The 26736-nt window shown below is 32.0% G+C and overlaps 1 protein-coding gene across 1 annotated transcript in view; it reads left to right on the top strand.

Annotated features, from left to right (window-relative positions):
• The window catches only part of LOC109098641 (echinoderm microtubule-associated protein-like 6), a 494728-nt gene that overhangs the window by 453461 nt on the left and 14531 nt on the right, over positions 1-26736 (top strand). Inside the window, 24 exon segments of the mRNA XM_042766914.1 lie at positions 7437-7646; positions 7729-7896; positions 9192-9298; positions 9476-9576; positions 11070-11256; positions 11426-11531; positions 12397-12490; positions 12574-12674; positions 13054-13256; positions 13380-13491; positions 15501-15628; positions 15739-15880; positions 15963-16039; positions 16041-16116; positions 17969-18070; positions 18409-18530; positions 18610-18691; positions 18694-18779; positions 19604-19805; positions 19960-20089; positions 20625-20703; positions 20788-20917; positions 22390-22488; positions 25513-25686. Coding sequence (XP_042622848.1) covers positions 7437-7646; positions 7729-7896; positions 9192-9298; positions 9476-9576; positions 11070-11256; positions 11426-11531; positions 12397-12490; positions 12574-12674; positions 13054-13256; positions 13380-13491; positions 15501-15628; positions 15739-15880; positions 15963-16039; positions 16041-16116; positions 17969-18070; positions 18409-18530; positions 18610-18691; positions 18694-18779; positions 19604-19805; positions 19960-20089; positions 20625-20703; positions 20788-20917; positions 22390-22488; positions 25513-25686 — 3018 coding nt within the window.

Below are 26736 nucleotides of genomic sequence, written 5' to 3'. Positions count from 1 at the left end.
TTGTAAAAAAAAAAAAAAAAAAAAAAAAAAGCCTAATATTAAACTTGTTTTATTTCAGCTAGTGATGTACTAATATAACCAAAACTAATATAAACAAAAATAAAATATTGAAATATTAATGATAAAACACACTACAAACTTTAACTAAAATTCAAATAAAATAAAATGTTTTAATTCAAAATTTTTATTTGAAATATTAATTTAAAAAACTGTACAATTTTCTTAATTATACCTATAAACACTGCTGATTTGAGCCTAATTTGATGATGCTGAGTTTGAAATCAACAAGAAAAACTTTCGATCATGCATTTTTTCCCCCTCATTTTTTCTAATTATATATTTATGTATCAGTTTTAAAGCATAAATATGTAATTTGTACACAATATAACAAAAGCCATAGAAAATAAAAAGTTCCCACAAAATTACAAAAGCTGTAAAATATCAAAAGTTTTGCGAGATCAAGGAATATGCATAAAATAATGTGAAAACTGGCTGTGAATTGAACAAACAGCTGCAATGTGGCTCAGATTCAGCTAGTGATGGAATGAGTCTTTGTGGTGTTTTTCTGCTGATTAAGGGATAATACGAGACTTCTTCAGCTTACGAATGGTTGCTGAAAGCAAAAATGCTACGAAATTGCATTGTGTATAATTAATTCAGTGTAATGGTTTTGGTGCTAGATGTTGTGGAAGTGTTGACGTGGTTATTCCACCTGTTTGTGCTGCGTTGCAGATCTTTGATATTTCCTGGGACCTCGCTTTCTGCCGCAGAGGCTGGTGAGCTGCGGAGTCAAGCACATTAAAGTGAGTCAAACCCCTGGGACAAAGTTCATTCAAACCCGCTCTCGAAAACACATAAAACATGACATCATTTATCCCTCCTTTTTCATAGACTTCAAAAATGCATTAACACACTGATCAACTGACACAGAAAAATATCAGCCAAAAATCGAATTCTGTCTGATTTAGTCAACTTGTATGACTTTGCATTTAGTTCAAATGTGAGATGCATAGATTTCAAGCTCTGAAAATAAAACTTATGCATGCACAATATTTACCTAGTTTGCTGATGCAAAAGATTTTGCATGAAACCTAAGGAGTTGATGTTCAGGTTTTCCCGCTTTTGTCTCACACGTTTTGCGGGCATTATGTGGCAATACATTGGCCTTTGGCATGCGAGGGGATTTCGGGAAAAGGCGGAGACCTGCAAACCATCCTGTGCTTGGCGATGGCGAAAGGCCAGAAGTGGCGATGACCGGAATCTTAACGGGAGATGGCTCGTGGCGGAAGGGACTCAACCTGACCACGAACAATGGCGACAGGCCTGACGGTGAGTGAAGCTCATCACACTTCTACCATCACTCGCCACCACACACACATCAGCTGTGCGCTATAGCATCTCCGTTGAAGGACATCTGAAGTTGCAATGCATATAGCGTGTAATCAGATATTCAAATGCATTGGCCATTTCATGCTTGCATGCATCTATAACATTAGTGCATATGCCATGTGCATGCCTTTTGGGACATGTTGCACAGCGTTTGTAAACTCTCTTTGTGCATGCAGGCAGGGATCTTCAGCATGCATTCATGTGAGGAAGGCTTAAGCGCCACCAGTGGTGAGGATGGATGTGTGAGGCTGTGGGGCGTGGATTTCAAACCCATTACCAAAGATTGACCTCAGGAGGCAGAACAGGGTTGCTCGGGGCAAAACATTACAGCTGGCTTTAATGTACTATGACATACTAGAATATTTACAACCTGGCAGCTTCGTAGCTGGCTTGACCGTTCATTTACACACCAAGTAACTGGCTATTTATTGACTCAGCAATCCAGCCAAATTAATTGAGTGCATCGGTTTACCGCTGCATTCTGTAACAGGAAACAAAGGAGGTTAACCAGGTTTGGCGGGAATGCTATGACGCTGACCACACCAGGCATCCAGCCGCTTCTAAATTGTCCCTAGCGACGGTTTTGATCAAACGATTAAATAATATACTGTCATGAACACGTCCGAGGCCAAAACCCAAATTTTAAAGAAGTAGATTGCATTGAGATTTAGATGCATTTAAAAATGCTTTTGAAACGCCTAATGCCAGGATAAAGAAAGAAACGACAGACGCTTTGAACAGGAAGGGATCATTCATTTGACTCCTTATGATGGACATCCAGTATATAAAGGGATTGTATGCCGGCAGCCGTGCGAGCCTGAAAAAAACATATCACCACAGTGACAGTGTTTTTTCAACGGCTTTCACGGCAGCAGAGGGTCTGATCGATGGCTCTCAGAGTCAGAGATCTCCGGTGGCCAGAACTCGAACATTCCTCATTAAAATGATCGGAACTGCATACTCCACTCATTTTTAGTTCTGTATGATGCTTATTGGAGTAGGGGAACCTGGGTTTATTCCTTTTACATTTTGCTGGTGTATGCGGTTTAAGACTTTCATGCCATTTGTGAACGTGACTTTTCTGCTTTAAAGGGTTGTTTTATGGGTCTCTTAAAGCCAGTTAATGAGCCAATTAATTCTCTACTATACTGAAAACACCAGCTTTATGACAACTTGATGATAAGGTGTGAAGCTTTTTTTTCCTCAGCTACTCTCAACTTTTACACAGCTATTTTTTGTTGGTACCAATTGTTTTTGTACATTTTTTTTTAAGCTCTAAGATTATAGAATAACTTTTGTTTAAACGTTACTATGTGGCCAGTTTTTCTTTATATTCCGTGTAATATTGATTAATGGCTTTCTTATTATTTATACTGTTGTTTTATTATTGTGGCTAATGCATTTTGATTAATTTTGACTTTTAATTTACTTTGTTAGTTTAAGTTACTTTTGTTTATGTGCTTTTTGACTGTTTTATTAGCATACTATAATATATTCATAAATATAGTGCTTTCCTCCTACGTTAATATTTTTGTATGTTTATCTTAGTTTTTATATCTATTTCAGTTTTTAGAGGGTGCAGTGCTTTAAATAATAGTAGGCTGGGTTCTTATTTATAATTATAGTAATTAAAAGTTTGTTTTTATGTATTTAATTTTTGTATTCTGTGTTTCTTATTTTCCTTGTCATTTAATTTCATATTTAAATTATTTATTTCAGTATAAAAACAGAACAATTGTTGTTTTAAATAGATATGGTTTTTATTTGTTGCATATTTTATTTCATATTTATATTTTATTTACTTCAGTAATTTCTGCTGGCTATAATATTTGTTTAGAAAGCGATAGCAACACTGTTTTGTAATTTAGCCAGCTGGGTTTTGGTGCAGAGAGTGAATCAGTTAAAAACATTAAAAGTGATTAAACAAATGATCATTTAAAATTAATGAGGTGGGTATAACAAATAATTAATAATAGCCAAATAATTAATAATAATAAAAATAATAATAATTAAAAACCCCATCAGCTCAAGATTAAATAAAGTCAAGTTATTTTGTTTTTTAACAACTTCTGATTGTTTTTACATACTAAGGGGCCCAAATCCCAAACATAATGTTTGCTGGTGACCAGAAATGTTAGTCTGGGCTGCTTGGATCCTCTACTTTCTTGTCGGTCTGAATCTCTCTTTCTCTCCAGGTCTGTCTATCCGCAGCGTGTGTTGGAGGGCTGACAGGATCCTGGCAGGAACTCAAGACAGCGAGCTTCGAGGTGATGGTGAGAAGACCCGAGATAAACCGCTGCTACTAATCATGCAGGGTCACTCAGAAGGGGAGCTCTGGGCCGACCTGCATCCCAAACAACAGCTGGCCGTCACCGGCAGCGGCGATGGATCCGTCATGCGGTTAGTCCACCCCTTCTTTTAGATTTCAGTTCATGCCACATGAGTTCACACAGCAGACATTATAAATGGAGCAAGACCGAAGGCAGGAAATAGGGTTTGGATTTTTCAAAAAAACTAAGGCTTGGAGATAAGCCGGTGGTGCGATAACGATGATGAGCTTGAACCACATGAACTTCATTTCCAGAGCTGCTCTGAGAGTCCACTTCACCAGCTTTACACCGTTTCATTTGAGAAAAACTACTGTCAAATTCAGGCTGAGCCGAGAGAGAAGTTTGGTTGAACTTATGAAGAGAGGTATGACAGAAATATAATACTTTTATATATTAAAATATAATGAGAATTAAAGTAATATTAAATGTATAATATCGCTTACAACCAAAATGTTCTTCATCCATGTTTTAATTGATACATTTCTATTGTGCAGCATCTTATTTGAGAAAATATTATAAGTACAGTGCTTTATTTTAAATAACTAATCACTGAAACTCAAAGATCTTCACCGCAGACCACCAAAATAAAAGGTTGGTTTAACTTAAATTATGGCATATATATATATTTTTTTTAATTTTTAAAGAATATCATACAACCAAGATATTTTTCATTCATGTTTTAATTTATAGTTCTGTTGTGCAAAAATAATTAATTAAAAAATAGTTAAATAAATTTGATTACCGATTCATTTGAGAAAAACTGCCATCAAATACACACTGAAACTAAAACTAAAGCTGAAAGAACTGCATAACAAACCATCAAAATAAAAGTTAGGTTTAACTTGGATAAATTATTACAGAAATACATTACTACTGTATACTGAAATGTACTTCTCAAAGTAATAATAATAGTAATATTTTTATTGTTAAGGAACAACCATTATATTTTTTTTCATCCATGTTTAATTTATACAGTTATGTTGCGCAGCATCTTATTTGACAAAAAAAAAATTAAAATAAAAATAAAATGTAGTGTGTTTTATTGGTTATATTTTTCATTTTTTGCATTTTTTAAAAAAAATCAAATTTTTAAAAGTTTTATTCCATTTCATTTCATTGGTACTTATTATTTAAATTATAAATTTGCATTGAAAATTAAAAACAGAATCTTAAAAATAAATAAAATAAAATGGAAAACAGAATTTTGGGGAAAAAAACCAAGATAGATTTAAAAGGTAACTACTCTGCTGAGAATTGTAAACAAATTTAGTTTACATTTATTTTCAAGATCTAACAAACATTTGGAAAATCATTTCCTTCCCTAATATTGATAAATGAATATAAAAGATAAATATCAGTGTCATATAATATGGGAAAAAATATTGTTGCAATATTTTTAGCACATATCGCCCGGTCCTAGCATAAATGTACAATATGGACATACGCATAGACAATAAGGACACATTTTATGTTTCATCAAACTGGTGCATTGTTTAGGGCTGTGGAGTTTATCCGAACACCACGCTGATCGCTTCGCTGTAACATGGAAAGCGTGCACCTTGGCGTCTCCTTCAACAACGACGGTTCCCAGCTGGCCCTCGGCATGAAGGATGGCTCCTTTACTGTTCTTCGTGTCAGGTAATTGAATTTGGATCCCCTACACGTCTTCACTTCAGCTTCATTATTCCCAGACTGAGCATTTGTCTTGTTTTCTAGGGACATGACGGAGGTGGTCCACATCAAGGACAGGAAGGAAGTCATTCCGAGAGCTCAAGTTCTCACCCGTTGATGGCTGTTGTTTGGCCGTAGGGAGGCTCACGGCAGGGTTTTGCAGCGGACATCGCTGCCTGTGCATTAGTATAAGAAAGTGGGAGGGATTGCAACAAGTCAGTTTGCGTGCTTCATAAATACACTGGACTGGTCCGGTGGACAACCGCTCTCCTGCAGATAACGATGGGGCTGGAGAGCGATTCTTCTACATGCACACGATTCTTCTACAGGATGCCAAGTAAGAATAATAAATCATTTAGGATTCATGAGAAAGTTGATGATATTTTCCGATTCTTTTAAATTTCTAGCTGTATTTTCTTTAAAAGAAGTTGGATGTTTTTAATGAAGTTAAAGTTAATTTTGGGTTAATAAAACCTGTTTGGAAACAGTCAATATTTATGCATTTTTTTCATGAAGTCATTAAAATTAATAAACATTTACAATTCATTTAAATTTCAGAAGTCCGTATACGTTCTTAAATCTTTTTAATTTTTAATTCAAATATGCATTTTATAAATTACTAGGGTTTTTTGTAATGTAATACAAAAGTTTTTTGAGATGTGGAAGAGATATAAAGTTTTTTTTTGTGAGTTTGGTTGAAAAATTTTAGTTTTATTTAATTATGGGACACGGAAACCTGTTTGGAAATAATCAGTATTTATTTAAAAAAAGTGGAAAATCGTCTTGGAAAATCATTAATAATTCAATTAAATTTACAAAGCTGTTGTTTTTGAAGTTTTACATGTTATTGCCAAAATTGTGATTTCCAGACCTGGAAATGTAATCAAAAACCTTTTTTAAAAGTGAGTGTCTGTGGAAAAAAGGTCTGTGAATTCATTAATAATTCATGAGAATGTCCTGAAAATTTTTTTTTTTTTCAAATATGTTTATTGAGCACCAAAATACAGGATGCATACAATAAGAAACAGTACCTATAAATATACAACAGTGCTCACATTTTTTCCAGTATCTCCCCCCCACACTTCCAACATGACACTATCCCTGTCCCCTACATGGGGTCCCAGACCCTAGAATGTCCTGAAAAGTAATGATACTTTACGATTCTTTTGAATAGTTGCTATACATTTCAGAATTTCAGAATAAATACTGTCGTTTTCGTGCCATTACGTGTATTAAACTTTTGTGGGAATGACCATCAAACGTTAATAAAACTATTAATTTAAATTTCAACAAGTTAGTTAAAAGTTAAATGTTTGAAAATAAAAAAAATAAAATAAATTCAAGTACAAAAAAACAAAATATATAGATATCTATAGAATATATTACATATATCTGAAATATATATATAGGGACATTATATATAGATTAGATAATATATATATAGAGTAAATTAAAATCGTTTAGTGTACGCTGCGTGTATTTATGCAAATATTTGTGCTTATTAAAATATATATAAAACGTAAATATTAGTGTGTGTGTTGCGTGTATTTGCCATTAAGTATTATGCAAATTATTATGTGCTTTTTTTTTTTATCCTGGCTGAACAACATTCATTTAAGTTTCAAATGTCAGTATAGTTTATTATTATTATTATTATTATTATTATTAGTTTTAAATATTTTAAATATTAGTTTATTATTATTATTAGTTTTAAATATTTCAGTGCTTATAATCACTCTTTGTGAGTCCAGACTTCTGTGGGAGGGCAATTTTCTTGCATGCAAGTTAGAGATGACATCAGTTCAAATTCAAGTTTTAAGACATTTTAGTCTAATTGGAGAGATTTGTCCATTTCAAGGTCTGTTAATTCCAGCAATTATTGCTGTACATGACGTACAAAAAGAAAATCCAAACCAAAGATCTCTCCTTTTTGAAAATCCTTGTCCAGTAATCAGCAAATAAATGACATACTTTACTTTATTTAAGGGTCAGCCTTATTTTATGAATCATGTCATAATTTCCCAAACTGTTGTTGTGTGTTATTAGCCGGTAAATTCATGCCGAAGGAGGAAGCCAAAGGGATCCACTGGATGAGGTGGACCTGTGTTCTCGGACCGGAGGTCAACGGAATCTGGCCTAAATATTCCAACGTCAACGACATTAATTCTGTGGACGCAAACTACAGCAGTGCAGTGCTGGTGACAGGCGACGACTTCGGCCTCGTCAAGCTCTTCCGATTCCCGTGTCTTAAAAAAGGTCCGCTTGGTTTTGTGTGTTGTGTTTCTGTGTGATCAGTGTTGAACAAACCAGTGCGCACTAACAAATGTCATCCTTTCAGCTGCCAAATTCAAGAAATACATCGGCCACTCTGCCCATGTGACCAATGTGCGCTGGTCACATGACCTGCAGTGGGTCCTGAGCACAGGCGGAGCCGATCACTCAGTCTTCCAGTGGAGGTTTCTGCCGGAGGGAGTCATGAATGGAGTTCTGGAGCCGCTGCTGCAAGGTGATTCAATCCACCGATCCAGGGTTTCCCATTATCAAATCAGTTCAATTAAATAAGTACATCGAGGTTCATTTACTGTACACATGTTCAGAGTGACTCGGTTCACAGGCAGTGCTGCTGGAGAAAGATTATTCTACAGGCTGCCAAGTAAAACCTTTTTTTGTTGGGTCTTATTGTGGGACATGGAAACCTGTTCGGAAACAGTCCGTATTTATACATTACTGAAATGACTGGGTTTTCACAATCGTGAAGCATATGGAAATGTCAGGGAATTTTAAATTGTGATTTTCAGATCTGAAAAATGTATCTTCTCCAAAGTGTCGCTGGTGGGAAAAAAAGGTGGATTGGTTATTTAGTAATTAATTGGAATGGAGTGGTGTTATTTTTTTTAGTAAGTTATTTTTTAAGATGATGATTAAAATATAATGATTAATAGATCTTAACATGTGGAAGACTTTATCTATATACTATATTATATTTTGATTTATATGGTTTGTATGCTATATAATATACTATTTTTATATTATATATCTATATATCTCGATTATATATAGATATTTTATCTAATATAAGAGTGAAACACTATAGCCCTAGTAAAGGAGATATTTTTAGTAAAAAAAGTATCCCACAATGGTTAGTTAGTAAAAATTTTGTTTTTTCCAAATATATCTAATGGATATATAATTGATATGAATAATATGAATGCATAATGTTATATACAATTTACATTTTTAAGGGATCATTTATAATTACTGGATTCATTGTGTAAATATAAAATCATATAATACATCATAAACAACTGTAATTATAAATTATATATTAAGAATTCAAAAATATTTACAAATATAAATTATATAGATGATATGAGGCCATTTTTTTTTTTTTTTTTTTACAGGACAATTGTAATATTCAACAATAATATGTTTATATAGGCATTTTATAATTAGAGTTTAACCAAATTTTATACATATAAAATAATAATAAAAAAAGTCCTATTTACATGCAGCCCTATATATAAATAATTTTAAAATAAAAACAATCAAAATTAAACACTTACTAATAATGATTAAATATTTTATCGGTTTACTTGTGTGTTGTGACAACATCAGAGAACCGTGAAAATGCAAATGCGTCATTTAATTATTGAAATATTAACTTAAAATCTTAAGGGTACGTTAAGAACGTAATTGTACGTATTATTTTTACATTTGAAAGATATTTAGAAAAGTTTGCACTGAAATGAATCAGATCATACAGTGAAAGCAGAAAGTCTGATAGTGTTTTCCCGTTCACAGATAGCTACGCTGACTCTAACAGTGGCGATTCTGACTCTGACCTCTCCGACGTTCCCGAGCTGGACTCCGACATCGAACAGGAAGCCCAGATGAACTACGAGCGTCAGGCAAGAGACCCAAGTTCCCAAACTGAGAGGGTTTTATGTAACAGACGTGCTCGGCTGCTTTCACCCTGTTCCTCTCATTATTTTCACAGCTGATTGGCTAGTTGCTCTTGCCCTTCATGCCTTTTCTCAATCTCTGAATGAATTTCTCCCTGTAACTCTTCTCCAAACACCCCTCAGGTGTATAAGGAAGATCTTCCTCAGCTCAAGAAGAAACTGGCTGGATCTCTGAAGAGGCAGAAAGCTCCGGACGAGGGGCTGCGCCTGCAGTTTGTCCACGGGTAAATTATGCGTTTGAAATTAACACAGTGTGTCTCTATGTCTGTGACCCTGAATATATAGAATTTAACAGTTCTTTCTGGTTCTCGAATCTGATTGGCTGAGAGGACTGTGATATTCTAGTGATAACAGCACTCTAACCGAACCGCTTCAGTGTTTGTATTACTCCGCTTGCAGTATTTCTCAGAGCGAGCATCATGGAGACGCCTAAATCCACTTTAATTAAAAAAATAATACTGTTTTTGTGTCACGGAGTGTAGTTTGTAGGCGAGAATGCACTTGTTTAGACTTCAAATATGCGGTTTGTTAATAATAAAGATAACGTCGGCCAGATCTTCTGGAATTTGCAGCTGGCTCTAATGTCTCTGTAGTGTTTAAACATGAGATATAATTAGTTTTGGGTCAATCTAACGGGCAGACTTGGGTCTCATTAATCAATTATTTGATTAATCATATTATATATGTAGAAAACACTGGTGACAAGTGGAGGGAAACGAGTAAAATCCATTGAATAAGTTCATAAGTCCATAAGGGACATACGTGACCCTGGAGCACAAAACCAATCTTGAGTCTCTGGGGTATATTTGTAGTAATAGACAAAAATACATTGTATGGGTCAAAATTATTGATTTTTATTTTATGCCAAAAATCATTAGGATATTAAGTAAAGATCATGTTCCATGAAGATATTTTGTAAATTTCCTACCGTAAATATATCAAAACTTAATTTTTGATTAGTAATATGCTTTGCTGAGAATTCATTTGGACAACTTTAAAGATGATTTTCTCAGTATTTAGATTTTTTTGCACCCTCAGATTCCAGATTTTCAAATTGTTGTATCTCGATCAAATATTGTCAGATCCTAACAAACCATACATCAATGGATAGATTATTTATTCTCTGGTTTTGTGCTCCAGGGTCACATATTGTATTAGCCCTGCATTTACAGCATGATATACTATTTAAATCTATAACATTTTCCTATTTTATCTCACAATTCTGACTTTTGTCTCACTAATGCAAGTTTATATCTCCTAGTTTGGTCTTTAACTCAACAATTGTGAGTTTGTCAGTTCTGAGGAAAAAAAGCCAGAAGTGTGGGATTATAAACTCATGATTCTGAGCCGAGGCCAAAGAGAGAGAATGATCAGTTGATCTTTTTTTTAAATCGGAATTGTGAGATATAATTTCGGAATTGTGAGAAAAAGGTCAGAATTTTGAAATGATCTTTGTTACTCTTTTATTCCATGGCTTCCACAGACTGCTACTTTAAAACTGTCATTTTCTGCCACCAGAAGAAAAAGTCATCACTGTTTGGCAAACACCGAAATTGGTCTATTATTTACAGAATGATTCCATTTAAAATGTCAAATTGGATAAATGTTCACAAAAACTAAAAAAAGTTCAACATATTTCATTATTTGTGTAATGTGCTAACTTTCATAGAGGTATAAATATTTGTCTTTTTTTTTATTATTATTCTGTTTATCTCAGGTACAGGGGCTGCGACTGCAGGAATAATCTGTTCTACACTCAGGCCGGGGAGGTGGTGTATCATGTGGCGGCTGTGGCGGTGGTGTATAACAGACAGCAGCACACCCAGCGCTTCTACCTCGGTCATGACGACGATATCCTGAGCCTCACTGTGCATCCGCTCAAAGATTACGTGGCCACCGGACAGGTGAGAGATTCACAAAACAACACAGCTCGTCCACAGATCATACTTCAAACCGGATCGGATCACATTTAATTGATTTATTGCCTTTCAGTCAGATTTGAGCCGTCTCTGTAAGGCATGATAATAGAAGTGAAATGAATGCAGAGTGTGCATATGTTTGTGTGTGTGTCAGGTGGGTCGAGATCCATCCATCCATGTGTGGGACATCCCAACACTCAAGTGTTTATCTCTGCTGAAGGGTCAACATCAGCGCGGGGTTTGTGCTCTGGAGTTCACAGGTCAGACCCTGACATACATTTTTCAATCAACTTCATATATTTCAGAGCTTAATCTTTTATTTTTTTAATTGCATTGCATTGAATATTCTGACAAAATTCCCTGGTTTCAAGCAAAGCAAATGAACCTACATTAATGTTTACTTTATTCCTACTTTAAAAAAAATTCTTAAAAAAAAAAGAAATAATAAGAGTTAAATAAATTTTTATTCAAATGAATAATTATTAAAATTCAATTTATATATATATATATATATATTATATATATATATATCTATATATATATATATATATATAATTATATATATATATATAGTATAGAAATACTATAAAATGTCAAAAAAATAAAAAAAAAGATATATTTTGTTGCAAGTAATTGTCATGGAAGCATTTCTAATTTTTTAAGTAGAACTAAAGTAAGTAGAACGTTTTTAAGTAAGTAGAACTATAAATTATTTAGTAGTGATGTATAAAATATATAGTAGTATTATTATAATATAATATAAAATAAAATAAAATAATAAATGCACAATAAAATTACTAAAATTGTAACTAAACCGAAATACAAAAATAAAAATATTTAAAATATTAATAAAAACTGTAACAGTATCTCAATGATATTGAAATAACACTGCATTTTACAAGAAAATCAGCTGAGAAAATTAAACTTATTTCAGAGCTTACTCATGTTTAATAATTGCTTTGAAGCATTGAGTATTCTGACAAAATTGCCTTGTTTTTAAGCGAAGCAATCAAATGCATCTCCATTAATGTTTCCAGAATTGATTTTCATCCAATGTACAATCGCTTAAACATATTTTTTAAACATTGCTGTGTCATTTCTGTTATTTCACTTCCACAAATCCAGCGGATGGCAAGAGTTTAGTGTCTGTGGGAATCGACGAAGACCATTCCTTAGTCATCTGGGACTGGAAAAAAGGCGAAAAACTGGCCAAATCCAGGTAAAACCAAAGCTTTTAATGGTAAAGAGTATGTACAGCGTGCTGAATCGTTCTCAAGTGACGTCTGCCTCTCTTTACCATAGAGGACATAAAGATAAGATCTTTGTGGTGAAAGGAAACCCGTTCCGCATGGACAAGCTGCTCACGGTGGGAATGAAACACATCAAGTTCTGGCTGCACACAGGTAGAGATGGAAGATTCACATGTGAATGCTGTAAGGCTTGCATGCTAAATCGCAGCAGTAGCACTTGCGTTTTAACTTAGGATGTTTGTTACATGTGCAGATGGTCTTTTTACTGAAATATTTGAAGCATAAGCTCTTGCCCGACTCTCTCTCACGAGAACATGACTGTGAGGAAAATCTGCCACATCATATTGAGCCGTCATAAGCTGATATGACTGTTCTGTCAACTTTTCCATCAGCGCTCCATATTTTCCCAATTAAATGTGAGCAAGAGCTTCTAAATGAGCAGATGCTCCAATAACTGAATTACGAATGCTTCCGATGCGTTCTCTTTTAGAGAAATGAAAAGCATTTGCTCAGCGTTTATGTTTCAACACAGGAGGAGGTTTAACGTTTAAAAGAGGCATTTTCGGAAATCTCGGCAAGCATGAGACCATGATGTCCGCCTGCTACGGACGCTCGGAGGATCTGGTGTTTTCTGGGGCGACGACGGGTGACGTGTACATCTGGAAAGACACGACGCTCGTGAAGAGCATCAAAGCTCACGACGGGCCCGTGTTTGCTATGTGCTCTCTGGACAAGGTGATTGAGGATGCCACAGTTATATACAGAATGCTTGGTATCCTGCGTAGTCTGTGCACTGAATATAGTTCAGCAGTAGGTAAAAATGTGTTTCTTAGCTGTTAATGGTGTGTTGTGACCTGGGGTTTTGTGACGGGGGGTAAAGATGGAGTGGTGGAGCTGTGGGACGACATGTTCGAGAGATGTCTGAAGACGTACGCTATCAAGAGAGTGGCGCTCTCGCCTTCATCTAAGGGTGATTATAAATCCTCAAAACAGACTTTTTTTTTTTTTTTAATGAAATAAATAGACTTTATTTATTATATGTTGTAGTGTGAGGGGATTTCATGGTACTAGACAGTATTTACCTCTAAAAATATTTATTTATATATATAAAGTAATAATATGTAAATATAAATATTAGAAAAAACAATTAATATTATTTTTAAATGAATGCTGTGTTTTTTTTTTATGAAATGAATGTACTATATTTAGTTTTGATAATATTTATAATTTAATATATTGTGTTTTGAGGGGATTTCATGGTACTAGACAGTATTTACCTCTAAAAATATTTATTTATATATATAAAATAATAATAATATGTAAATATAAATATAAAAAATAATAATATTATTTTTAAATTAATGCTGTGTTTTTTTTTAATGAAATGAATGTACTATATTTTGTTTTAATAATATTTATAATTTAATATATTGTGTTTTGAGGAGATTTTATGGTTACTAGACAATATTTGCCTCTAAAAAGATTTATTTCTATATAAAATAATAAAATATAAATATAAGAAAAAACTATTAATATTGTTTTTAATTAATGCAGTGTTTTTTTTATTAAATGAATGTACTATATTTTGTTTCAATAATATTTATAATTTAATATATTGTGTTTTGAGGGGATTTTATGGTTACTAGACAAGATTTACCTCTAAAAAGATTTATTTCTATATAAAATAATAAAATATAAATATTAGAAAAAACTATTAATATTATTTTTAATGAATGCAGTGTTTTTTTTTATGAAATTAATGTACTATATTTTGTTTCAATAATATTTATAATTTAATATATTGTATTTTGAGGGAATTTCATGGTTACTAGACAATATTTGCCTCTAAAAAGATTTATTTCTATATAAAATAATACGTTTTTTTTTTATTAAATTAATGTACTATATTTTGTTTCAATAATATTTATTATTTAATATTTTGTATTGTGAGGGGATTTCATGACACTAACTAATATTTACCTCTAAAAATATTTATTTCTATATGAAATAACAATATAAATATACATATTTGAAAAACAATTAATATAATTTTTAATTAATGCAGTGTTCTTTTTAATGAAATTAATGAATTATTTTGTTTCAATAATATTTATTTAATATTTTGTATTGTGAGGGGATTTTATGGCACTAGCCAATATTTACCTCTAAAAATATGTATTTCTATATGAAATAACAATAATAATAATATGTAAATATAAATATTATAAAAAACAATTAATATTAGTTTTAATTAATGCAGTGTTTTTTTATTAAATGAATGTAATATATGTTGTTTCAATAATATTTATTATTTAATATTTTGTATTTAATGGTACAAGGCAGTATTCACCTCTAAAGCACAATATATTCCTTTATAAATAACAAAAAAATAAATAATTTTTTTATAATAAATAATTACAAATTTAAATAAAATAATGCATATTATTTCCAACTAATACAGTGTTTAATTTTGTTTAATGAAATGAATGTACTATATTTTGTTTCAGCAATATTTATTATTTAATATTTAGTTTTTTGAGGGGATTTCATGGTACTACAAATTTTCATATAACAGTGTAAATATTAGAAAAACAATTAAAATTTTCAATAAATACAATGTTTGTTAAATTAATAGTGTTTAAAGTTTTTTTTTTTTAATGATATGAATGTACTATATTTTGTTGTAATGGTATTTATGATTTAATATTTTGTATTATCAGCGGATTTCATGATACTAGACAATATCAACCTCTAAATTATACACAATTTCTATATAAAATAATACAAATATTAGAAAAATAAATCATATAACTTTTAATAAATACAGTGTTTCTGTTAAATTAATAATTCAACTTTTTTATTGAAATAAATGTGCTATATTTTGTTTCAAAAATATATATACCAAGATTCATAGCATTCCTATGAAATAAAACTTTTTCCACCAGACTTACTTTATTGTTCTTCTGTTTTTAATTGTAGGGCTGCTGTTGGAGGACAACCCGTCCATCAGAGCGATCACTCTGGGACACGGACACATTCTGGTCGGCACCAAAAACGGAGAGATCCTGGAGATCGACAAGAGCGGCCCCATGACTTTACTCGTGCAGGTGAGTGTCACTCCCAGATACACCGCTGCAAATACAGATGCAGAGTGAAAAGATAGATGAGAAGTCGAGCTGCTCAACTAGTCCAGGTCTGTGTTTGATGTGTGTTTTAGGGTCACATGGAAGGGGAAGTCTGGGGCCTCGCTGCTCATCCACTGCTGCCTATTTGTGCCACTGTGAGTGACGACAGAACGCTGCGGATCTGGGAGCTTTCAGCCAACCATTGCATGGTGGCCGTCCGGAAACTTAAGAAAGGTACATGAGCTAATCTCCTGCCACATTTGAGAGATCTCTGATTCAGTATCACTGAGGGTTTCGCTGCCGGGTGTGTTTGTAGGTGGTCGATGCTGTGCCTTCTCTCCAGACGGAAAAGCCTTAGCGGTGGGTCTAAACGACGGAAGGTTGCTTGTTGTTGGTGAATGCAGGCTGGATGGAGTGGTTGGTTTTCTTTCACAGGAAGGAGATCATCTCTGACATCAGGTTCTCTCAAGGTAACCGTCTGGCATGAGTGACAGTTTTAGATATTTATATACATATATTAGAGCTGACAAACAATTAATCGCATCCAAAGTAAGTTTTTGTTTACATAATATTTGTGTGTGCACTGTGTATATTTATTATGTATATACAGTACAGGTCAAAAGTTTGGAAACATTACTATTTTTAATGTTTTTGAAAGAAGTTTCTTCTGCTCATCAAGCCTGCATTTATTTGAGATCAAAAAATACAGAAAAAAAATGTAATATTGTGATATATAATTACAATTTAAAATAATTGTTTTTAAATTTATTATACTTTAAATTATCATTTATTTCTGTGATGCAAAGCTGAATTTTTAGGATCATTATCCACATGATCCTTTAGAAATCATTCTAATATGATGATTCATTATCAAAGTTGGAAACAGTTCTGCTGCTTAATATTTTTTCAGACACGTGATACTTTTTTAGGATACTTTGAATTGATGTAAAAAAAGTAAAAAAAAAAAAAAAAAAAAGAAGCTATGTGTTTTTAAAATATAAATATTTTGTAATAACAATATACACTACTGGTCAGTAATTTGGGGTCAGTAATTTTTTTTCTTTTTTTTTTTTAAAATAAAATCAATACTTTTATTCAGCAAGGATGTGTTAAATTGATAAAAAGTGATAGTAAAGAAAATATAATTATTAGATTTTTTTTTTATTTTGAATAAATGCAGTTCTTTTTAACCTTTTATTCATCAAATATATTAGACAGCAGAACTGTTTTCCAACACTCATAATAAATCAGAATATTAGAATGATTTCTAAATGATCATGTGATAGACTGGAGTGTACATGTGACACTGAAGAGGGCTGGAGTAATGATGCTGAAAATTCAGCTTTGCATCACAGGAATAAATTATTTTTTTTAAAGTATATTCAAATAGAAAACTATTTATTTTAAGTTTGTAATAATATTTCACAATATTACTGTTTTTTTCTGTATTTTTGATCAAATAAATGCAGGCTTGATGAGCAGAAGAGACTTCTTTCAAAAACATTAAAAATAGTAATGTTTCCAAACTTTTGACCTGTACTGTATAAAGACAAACACATACAGCATATATTTTGAAAATATTTACATTTATATATTTATATTCATATAAATTATATCATATATAAATAAATTTAATATATAAACATAACATATTTTTCTTAAATATATTTGTAGTATTTTATATGTGTGTGTATAGTTTTATATATCAGTATTAATACTATATATTAGTATTTCATTTATATATATATATATATATATATATATATACATATATGACCCTAGGACCACAAAACCAGTCTACAACAATACATTGTGTCAAAATTATTGATTTTTCTTTTATGCCAAAAAATCTAGGATATCAAGTAAAGATTATGATGTTCCATGAAGATATTTTGTAAATTTTCTATCGTAAATATATCAAAACTTAATTTTTGATTAGTAATATGCATTGCTAAGAATTCATTTGGACAACTTTAAAGATGATTTTCTCAATATTTAGATTTTTTTTGCTCCCTCAGATTATTTATTCAGCTTTCAGATGATGTAGAAATCTCAATTTCGAAAAAAGGGACACTTTAGACTGGTTTTGTGCTCCAGGGTCACACACACACACACACACACACACACACACACACACACACACATATATATATATTTTAGTATAATAATCAAATAAATAAATAAATATTAAATATATTTCATTATGTAAATATTTCATAAAACATATATATATATATATATATATATATTATATATTATATATATATATATAATATTATATATATATATATATAATTTTTAACTTTTTTTTCCCTCTTGAAGATGCTGGAAAATACCTCGCCGTGGCGTCGTGTGACTCACATTGTGTAATTTGTGTAAATTTATGAGCGTTTTGGGGGGTGGGCGTGTGTGAATGTGAGTGGGGTGTATAGCTGTTTTGGACTGTGGCGTCCGAGGTAATCTTTGTGTACATATATAACGTTTTTAGATTCAAGCAATAACATACGAGTTAATGTCTCTCTGCGTGTGATGAGTTGAGCGTTACAATTAAAATCAATCTACACATGCATTTCGATTGAAAGGAAATGTTTTGCTAATGTTTTGAACGGAGAAAAATAATAATGGTTTTTCTGCCGCGAGTGTTTTTTGTGTGAAATGTTTTGCTAATGTTTTGAACGGAGAAAACCTCCTGGACATGAAACTCGAGTGTGTTTTTGTTTTTGCAGTTATTCCTTGAGTGTTATAACATTATCATAATCAAGCTTTTTTGTGTGTGTGTGTGTGTATTAATGCAGGAAAACTGCTTCAAGTCAACACTGGTGCCAAAGAGCAGCTATTTTTTGAAGCTCCACGTGGAAGACGACAAACTATCAGCAGTTCAGAGGTAACGAGACGACACACAGCCAGATATATCACCAACTCAAGTGTTCCCATCTCGTGACTGTGTGTTTGTGTGTGTTCAGTTTGAGAAGATGGAATGGGCCACATGGACGTCAGTGCTGGGTCCCACCTGCGAGGGCATCTGGCCGACGCTCAGCTTCGTCAACCCGCCTCTTCACTTACCAAAGACAGGAAGCTGCTGGCCACCGGAGACGACTTCGGCTTCGTCAAGCTCTTCAGCTTCCCCTGCAAGGTCTGACAGCAGCACAATCACATCATGTATTCATATACACTACCGTTAAAACATTAAGGGTTGGATTTTTTGTTTCTGAAAGATGTCTCTTCTACTGTATTTATTTAATCAAAAATACTGAAAAAGAAGTGAAAAATGATTACAATTTAAAACATAAATGTTTACATTCCTGTGATCAAAGCTGTATTTTCAGCATCATTACTCCAGTCTTCAGTGTCACATGATCTTCAGAAATCAAGAAACATTTCCGATTATTATCTATGTTGAAAACTACTTAATATTTTTGTGGAAACAGCGATACATTTTTTTCAGCATTATTATTATATTTATTACATTTATTATTTATCATTTATTATATGTATTTATTTATGTAACATTATAAAAGTGACTAAATTTGTCACTTCTGATCAAATTAATGCATCCACACTGAATAAAAATATTCAAAATATATATATATATTTAAAATATATATATATTAAAAATATTCAAAAATATATTAAATATAAAATAATAATATAAAGTTAAATATAATAAAAATATTTGCAATATGTTTATTAGTGTATATATATAATTATATATATAGATTAATAGATATTATATATATATAGATAATAATTATTATATATAGAATAGATATATATATGTAATATATATATATATATATATATATATATATATATATTTAAAATATATATATTTTTTTTTTTTTTTAATTGATATATTATTATTGCTTTTGAACAGTCTTGTATAAAACCAGAGGTTTCTGCATTAAACAAGTCGAACATATTTTATTGATGCTTCTTTTTTTTTATTTTTTTATACAGGGTCAGTTTGCCAAGTTTAAAAAGTATGTGGCTCACAGTGGCAATGTGACGAACGTTCGATGGTCCAATGACGACGCGATGCTGCTGTCGGTGGGCGGAGCCGACACGGCCCTCATGATCTGGGCGAGAGAGGGGATTGGTCCACGCGAGAGCAAAGCCGTGGACAGCGAGGAATCAGACGACGACGCTGAGGAGGATGGAGGTAATGCTTCTGTTTTTGTTTCTGATTACATTTATTTATCATTTAAGTTTAATTTAACATTTCAGTGTGAATTCTGAATTTAAATGTTAAATGTTATTATTTAATTTCACATTTTAAATTTTGAATTCTATTTAACTAACATTCGTGTGTTTAGGGTACGACAGTGACGTCGCTCGGGAAAAGAACATGGATTACACGACGAAGATCTACGCTGTCAGTATCAGACCAGATGACACGGGCGTGCTAACCACCCCACCAACAGAAAGAGATTCCCAGGGAGAGCGGTAAATAAAAAAAATTAACGTAAAAAATGATTTTTTCCTTCATATTTAAAGAGATCCCAGTGGATGAGCGGTAATAAAAAAATTAACTAAAAAATGATTTTCCTTCTATTGTGTTTTGTATAATTTTTTAGATTGATGTAAAGTTTATGCTTAAAACAAGAAAAAATATCTGCCGAATGGGGTCAAAATAAATATAAAAATGTATAAATAAATAAATAAACTTTTTCACTTTGAAGTAATTAGATTTTTCTGACCACGCTGACAGATATTTATTCTCATTTTCACTGACTTCATTTTGATACATTTATCAGAGAAAAAGAGGAGAAACGTTTTTTTTTTGTGTGGTAAATGAGAGAAACAGGTTTTTGTTCTGTTTTTTTTCTAAAAATAATTTTTTTTTGATAGGTATTTTTGAATTTTTTTTAATTATATATTTTTTTAAATTGGATGTTCAGATATTTATAATGCAAAAAGACAAATGTACTGAGGGAGAAATTGTATTTATTCATGTCAAAACGTCATTTGTTTCCTGCAGGCCTCCAGTGAGCCGCGCCGCGCCGTTACCTGACAAGCTGGTGAAGAACAACATCACAAAGAAGAAGAAAGTGGTCGAGGTCAGTCGGGTTATGAGCTCATGAGGAGTCAGGGTTGTCTTCTTTATTGTCAGTGTGTGTGTTGATGTCTGTGTGTGTCTGCAGGAACTGTCTCTGGATCACGTGTTTGGCTACAGGGGCTTTGATTGTCGAAACAACCTTCACTACCTCAATGATGGAGCAGACATCATCTTCCACACGGCCGCCGCTGCTGTTATTCAGAACCTCTCTGCTGGTACAGTCCTGATTCAGCATCACTGCTGACCTCTGACCTCTGTCGTGGTGTCTGGTTCTCGTCTCAACATGTGGCTAATATGCAGCACAGTACAGTTCGTCTTTATTCATCGGATGAGTTTGTGGGCGAGTCTTTTGAGACTAATCTGATTCCAGATCAGGCATGAGGCGCTGCTGACCTCTACAGGCTGCAGTTGGAACTGCACATCTGTTTCAAAAAAGAAGCGATGAAGTTCAATGACATATTTAAAAATTATTAATCAAATGTGTACTTTATTATATTATACTGAAGTATAATTGCATATATATATTTCTACAACAGTTCTTTCTGGTTCTCGAATCTGATTGGCTGAGAGGAGTGTGATATTCTAGTGATAATAGCACTCCAATCGTATATGCGGTTTGTTAATAAAGATAACGTCTATTTGAAAGTGTTTAAACACGGGATATAATTAGTTTTGGGTGAATCTCACAGGCAGACTTTGGTTCCAGAGCAAATAGTTTTGGCTGAGAGCAAAGCCTCGTCACCTTGTATTTTATAGAAATGAGCGCTGCCTTTGTACTTTTGTCTGAATTGCCTAGAAACTTTTATGATGGCTGTTGTTATTTATTAAAAAATATTTTATATAAATAATAGTAGTATTTAATAATAGTATTTATTATTGAGAAACGGTGTGTGTGTTCGTGATGGTGATTAGTTACATTGTTCTGCCATTAGATGGCGACAAGACACTTTTATATTGAAAGAGACTGAAACGCTATTGTAAACAATGAAGTTGGTTTTACAAACACACTGAGCAGCGCTGTCATCAAAAGTCACCCTAAATTGATGAAAGAGTACAACAAAGATATGGCTTTCCTCAGCGGACATTCAAACTAATGTTACTGATCATATATTATATACTATATATATAGTATTACTTTTTTAGGTTGAAGTTTACATAGAATTTATAATTAAAATATACAGTTTAAAAAGTTTTAAATGCATCCTTGCTTTTATTCAACTATTCAACTGTTTTCAACATTAATAATAATGATCAGAAATGTTTCTTGTGCAGTAAATCAGCATATTAGAATGATTTCTGAAGATCATGTGACACTGAAGACCGGAGTAATGATGCTGAAAATTCAGCTGCACATCACAGAAATAAATTAGATTTTGAATTATAATCACGTAGAAAACAGTTATTTTGAAGTGTAATAATATTTCACAATTTTACCAATTTTACTGGATTTTTAATCAAATAAATGCAGCCTCGGTGAGCAGAAGAGACTTCTTTTAAAAACATTTAAAAAATCTTACTGATCCAAAACTTTGGAATCAGTGCATGAGAGAAGTATATTTTATAATATCGCAGTGTGACAGTTTTTTTAAAAGTACGCGTAGTGTTTCTGTTAATAAGAGCTCGTTAAAACTGCATGCGTGCTGTTTAACATGGATTGGAGAATTAAAGTAGTAGTTGTGATTTGCAGGTACTCAGAGCTTTTATCTGGAGCACACGGATGACATCCTCTGTCTGACTGTCAATCAACATCCCAAATATCTCAACATCATCGCCACCGGTCAGATCGGTAAGTGTGCCAATCAGCAAACTGATCTCTACACACATTTCTTTATGCAAATCGATGTAATTTTCACCATCTGAATCATTTTCATTGGCTTTTGCGTTGCTGCTTTCAGCGTGCACTGTTTTGTTTTGTGTTGATTACAAGCCTGCTTGTGATTTTTGCTAATAATTTGAATCTCTCTCATAATTCTGCTTTGGCTTCTCTCATTTTTGTTCATCACTGTCTCACGCTCTCATCCAACACACCAACACACAGGCGACTTCGCTGATCTGCCAGGTAGGAACGCAGAGCCTCCTGCCATCTGACTTCATTTTGTCTCACTGACCTTTTGTGTTTGACTCCAGAAATCCAGGACAGATTTTTTTGGGCTCCAACCTAGAACTAAAACATGCATTTCTACTTTAAAGCAATGATCCGGGTTCAGTGCATGTTAAACAAATTCCATAGACATGAATTATAATTCAGTGTTACGTTTGTGATGTTAATATGATATTTTATGTTATTCTGTAACACTTTACCAGTTAAACGCATGTTAAACCAGTTAATATGGTGATCACAATATGATATGCACACAGATTTATCCGTCTAGAATAATAAACTAAATAACTAAATGTTTTATATAATGCATAAAATAAATATTTATAATAACAAACTAAAATAATGCAGTTACTGCAATAAATAATTAGCAGTATTATAATCATCAAATAATAAATATATGATAACATTTTAATATAACATAATAATAATGTTAAATAAATAAATAAAATAAAATAATGCAGTTGAAGTAACCATCAAAGAATCTGATTAAAATCTGATTTCTGAAGATCATGTGACACTGAAGACTGGAGTATTGATGCTGAAAATACAGCTTTGCATCACAGGAATAAAATACATTTTACAATATATCCACATAGAAAACAATTATTTTAAATTGTAAAAAATATTACTGTTTTTGCCTTATTTTCTTTGGTGAGCAGAAGCAGAGACTTCTTTCAAAAAGATGCAAAAATGTAAATTAAAAAGAATGATAAGAGTAAAAAACTAAAATATTACAGCATAAATAACATTCTTGGAAAGAATAATTAATATAAATACTTGAATAAATATACAAACTTCACATTTATGCTTTTAAACCCTGTATAGACTTTTTTTTTTCTTTTCAAATTAAAGTTGAAATTATTTAATTTGGTTTATTTATTTATTCATGTATGAATTAAATCATGCATTTATCTTTGCATTTAGTGCATTTATTTTTGCAGTTATTGATATGCATTTATTCATGTGTTTATTCAGTTATGCATTTATGGTTGCATTTTGTCTGTTCAAAAATTCATTAAAAATCCTCATTGTTTTTGTGCCAGAAAAATACAACTGGTTAAAAAACTTTTCCAAAAGTAAAAGTTCTTAACAGCATGTCATAGATACGATCACTCAATATGTATTGAATCTTTATCAATCTTTAATATCACGTTTGATCGAATAACTTCTGTCTGTGGTTCACGAGGGTCTTGAAGTTGGATGCCACAGATTTCAGATTAAAATCATTTGCTCTATATCAATCAATCCCCTCATTTCCCTCGTGTTTTATGTCCCAGTTTCGATAAAGACCACTGCCCTGAAGAATACATCCTCATGTTTGCATGAAGCGTCATGCAGCAGATTGGCCTGATTTTCTATCATCTCAGAGTCATGATGCTTCATCTCCTTCCTCAGCGCTAGAATACATATCTAATATTGACATGCCTGCGGCGTGTGTTTGCTCTGTCATGTTTAAATCCCTGAGGACTATCATTATGAACTCATAATAGTTATCCCAAACTCATCCTGCCGCTTTATTAACAGAGATGGGAAGTAACTACTAACTGTTTTTTTCTGCACTATATTGTACAACTATTGTTTTCTAATTAGAGTAACTTTTCCACTAACAGGCTATTTTTTCAAGCCATACAGTTGTGTGATGAACATTTGCTGATTTTCATCACAATGTTATATGCATTTATTAATGCATTTTTCTATGAATGTAGTGCATTTTTTAATTTATGCATTTATCTATGCATTTAGCGTGTTTGTTTTTGCTTTTGTTTATACAGTTATTTATATGCAGTTATGTTTTTATGTATGCATTCATTCATGCTTGTATGCATTTATTCATGCATTTATCTCTATGCATTTAGTGCATTCAATTTTGCATTTGTTTATTCAGTTATTTATATGCATTTATGCATTTATATGCATTTTTCAGTGCATTTAGTGGTTTTTGCATTTTATTTATATGTAGTTTTTTAAGCATTTACTTATGTTTTTGTATTTATTCATTAATTTCTTTATGCATCTTTACATTTATTTAGTGCATTTATTTTTACATGTATTTATGCAGTTATTTATTGCATTTATTAATGAGTTTATGTATCCATTTATTTAAACTTGTATGCATTTATTCATGCATTGATTTATGCATGTAGTGCATTTATTGTTGCATTTAGTGTAAATTTGTCTGTTCAAAAAAAATAATTAAAAAAACTCATGAAAAATACAGCTCTGCTTCAGTAATAAGTTAAATAATCCCCCTTTAAATAGCATAGTTATTATCTTTTTAGTAGCTAATATTTAAATAAATTAATATTTATGCATTTCTGCATTTATTTGTGTGTTTAAATATTTCATTATGTATTTAACTATTTATTTATTTATGCATTTATTTATGTTTAAATATTTCATTATGTATTTAATGAGTTATTTATATATTTCAACATTTATTTAATTATTTAATTGAGTAATTTGGCCCTCCATATACTACTTTTTCTAAATGCATCTTAACTGCTTTAAGCCATTTTCATAGTAGCTTCCCAGCACTGTTTATTAATATAAATAACTCATAACGTTTGCATAATCAGTGTCTTCTAATACACTAATGGATTTGATTTGTCTTGTGCTGAAAGGAGCAGTTTGGGAGGCACTGTTTTTCCTTAAGCTGTGAGTATTGACGGTCGTAATGTGATGTTGGTCTGTGTCTGTGTGTGTCTGTAGGCCTGGCGCCATCCATTCACGTGTGGGACGCCATGAGCAAGCAGACGCTGTCGGTGCTGCGCTGTTCTCACGCTAAAGGGATCGGATACATCAACTTCAGCGCCACGGGAAAACTGCTGCTGTCTGTGGGAGTGGATCCGGAGCACACCATCACTGTGTGGAGATGGCAGGAAGGTGGGTGTGCTTACAATAGCCCTGCAGCAGGGAAACATTCTGCTGATTTGCTAAAAAGCCTAATATTAGCTAATTTGATGATGCCGAGTTCAAAAATATCAGTAAAACTTTCCAACGCGTGCAGTTCCTTCACAAGATGAGAATTATTTTTCAAATTATATGTTTATCAGCTTATCAAAATAACAAAAGTGGTCAAATGTTTCAGTTTTAATGACAAAAGAAAGTATAAAAAATGTATTATTTAGCTTACAATCTGCAAAGGAGCTGAACAATATGATTAAATGCTTCATTTAATGTCAAAGAACTTTACATAAACACAAGGTTATAAACATGTAAAAAACATTTTTTTTTCCACAAAATCTGCTCTCTTCTGTCACTGTTTGGTGTAGAAAAACATCCACAGATGATGCAGAAAACTGTCCTTGAAACTGGCATAAATTCAGATTCATTCATACATGTGAAAATGGGCTGAGAATGGAAAAAAAAAAATGTTAGAAATAGAATCTAAAATTTGAAAATTAAATCAAAAATGGAAAATATAAAAATTCTACATATTAATAAAAATACAAAAAAATTTATATAAAGTAAATAAAGTTAGAAACTCGCAATTGTGAGTTAACAACTCACAATCCATACTTTTTTCTTGCAAAAAAAATGATAAACTTAGAAAAACTCACAATTCTAATTAAAACAATGCGACAAACATCTGTTACTAGAAATAAAAAAAAAACATTAACTGAAATAAAACTTTAAAAAAGTTGCCAAGGCAAAATTTCTTATCCTCAATTATTTGAACTTAGTTAAGCCACTAAAATATCTAAAACTGAAAGTAATAAAAAACTTACATAGATGTATTTAAAAAAGAAAATGTAAAATTACTAATTTTTCAACTAAAAGTACAGTGAAAAAGGAAAATACCAAAATTCTAAATATTAATAAAAACTATAATGGTATAGTTTAATGATGTTAAAATAACACAGATAGCTACAATAATTCTTTAATAAAGAGAAGAGTTTAATCGCAATTTTGATTTAACATCTGGCAATACAG

The sequence above is a fragment of the Cyprinus carpio genome, chromosome A11, assembly GCF_018340385.1.
Source record: "Cyprinus carpio isolate SPL01 chromosome A11, ASM1834038v1, whole genome shotgun sequence".
NCBI lineage: Eukaryota > Metazoa > Chordata > Actinopteri > Cypriniformes > Cyprinidae > Cyprinus > Cyprinus carpio.
Note: the sequence above shows the minus strand (reverse complement) of the source record. Positions and strands in the feature narration are given on the sequence as shown.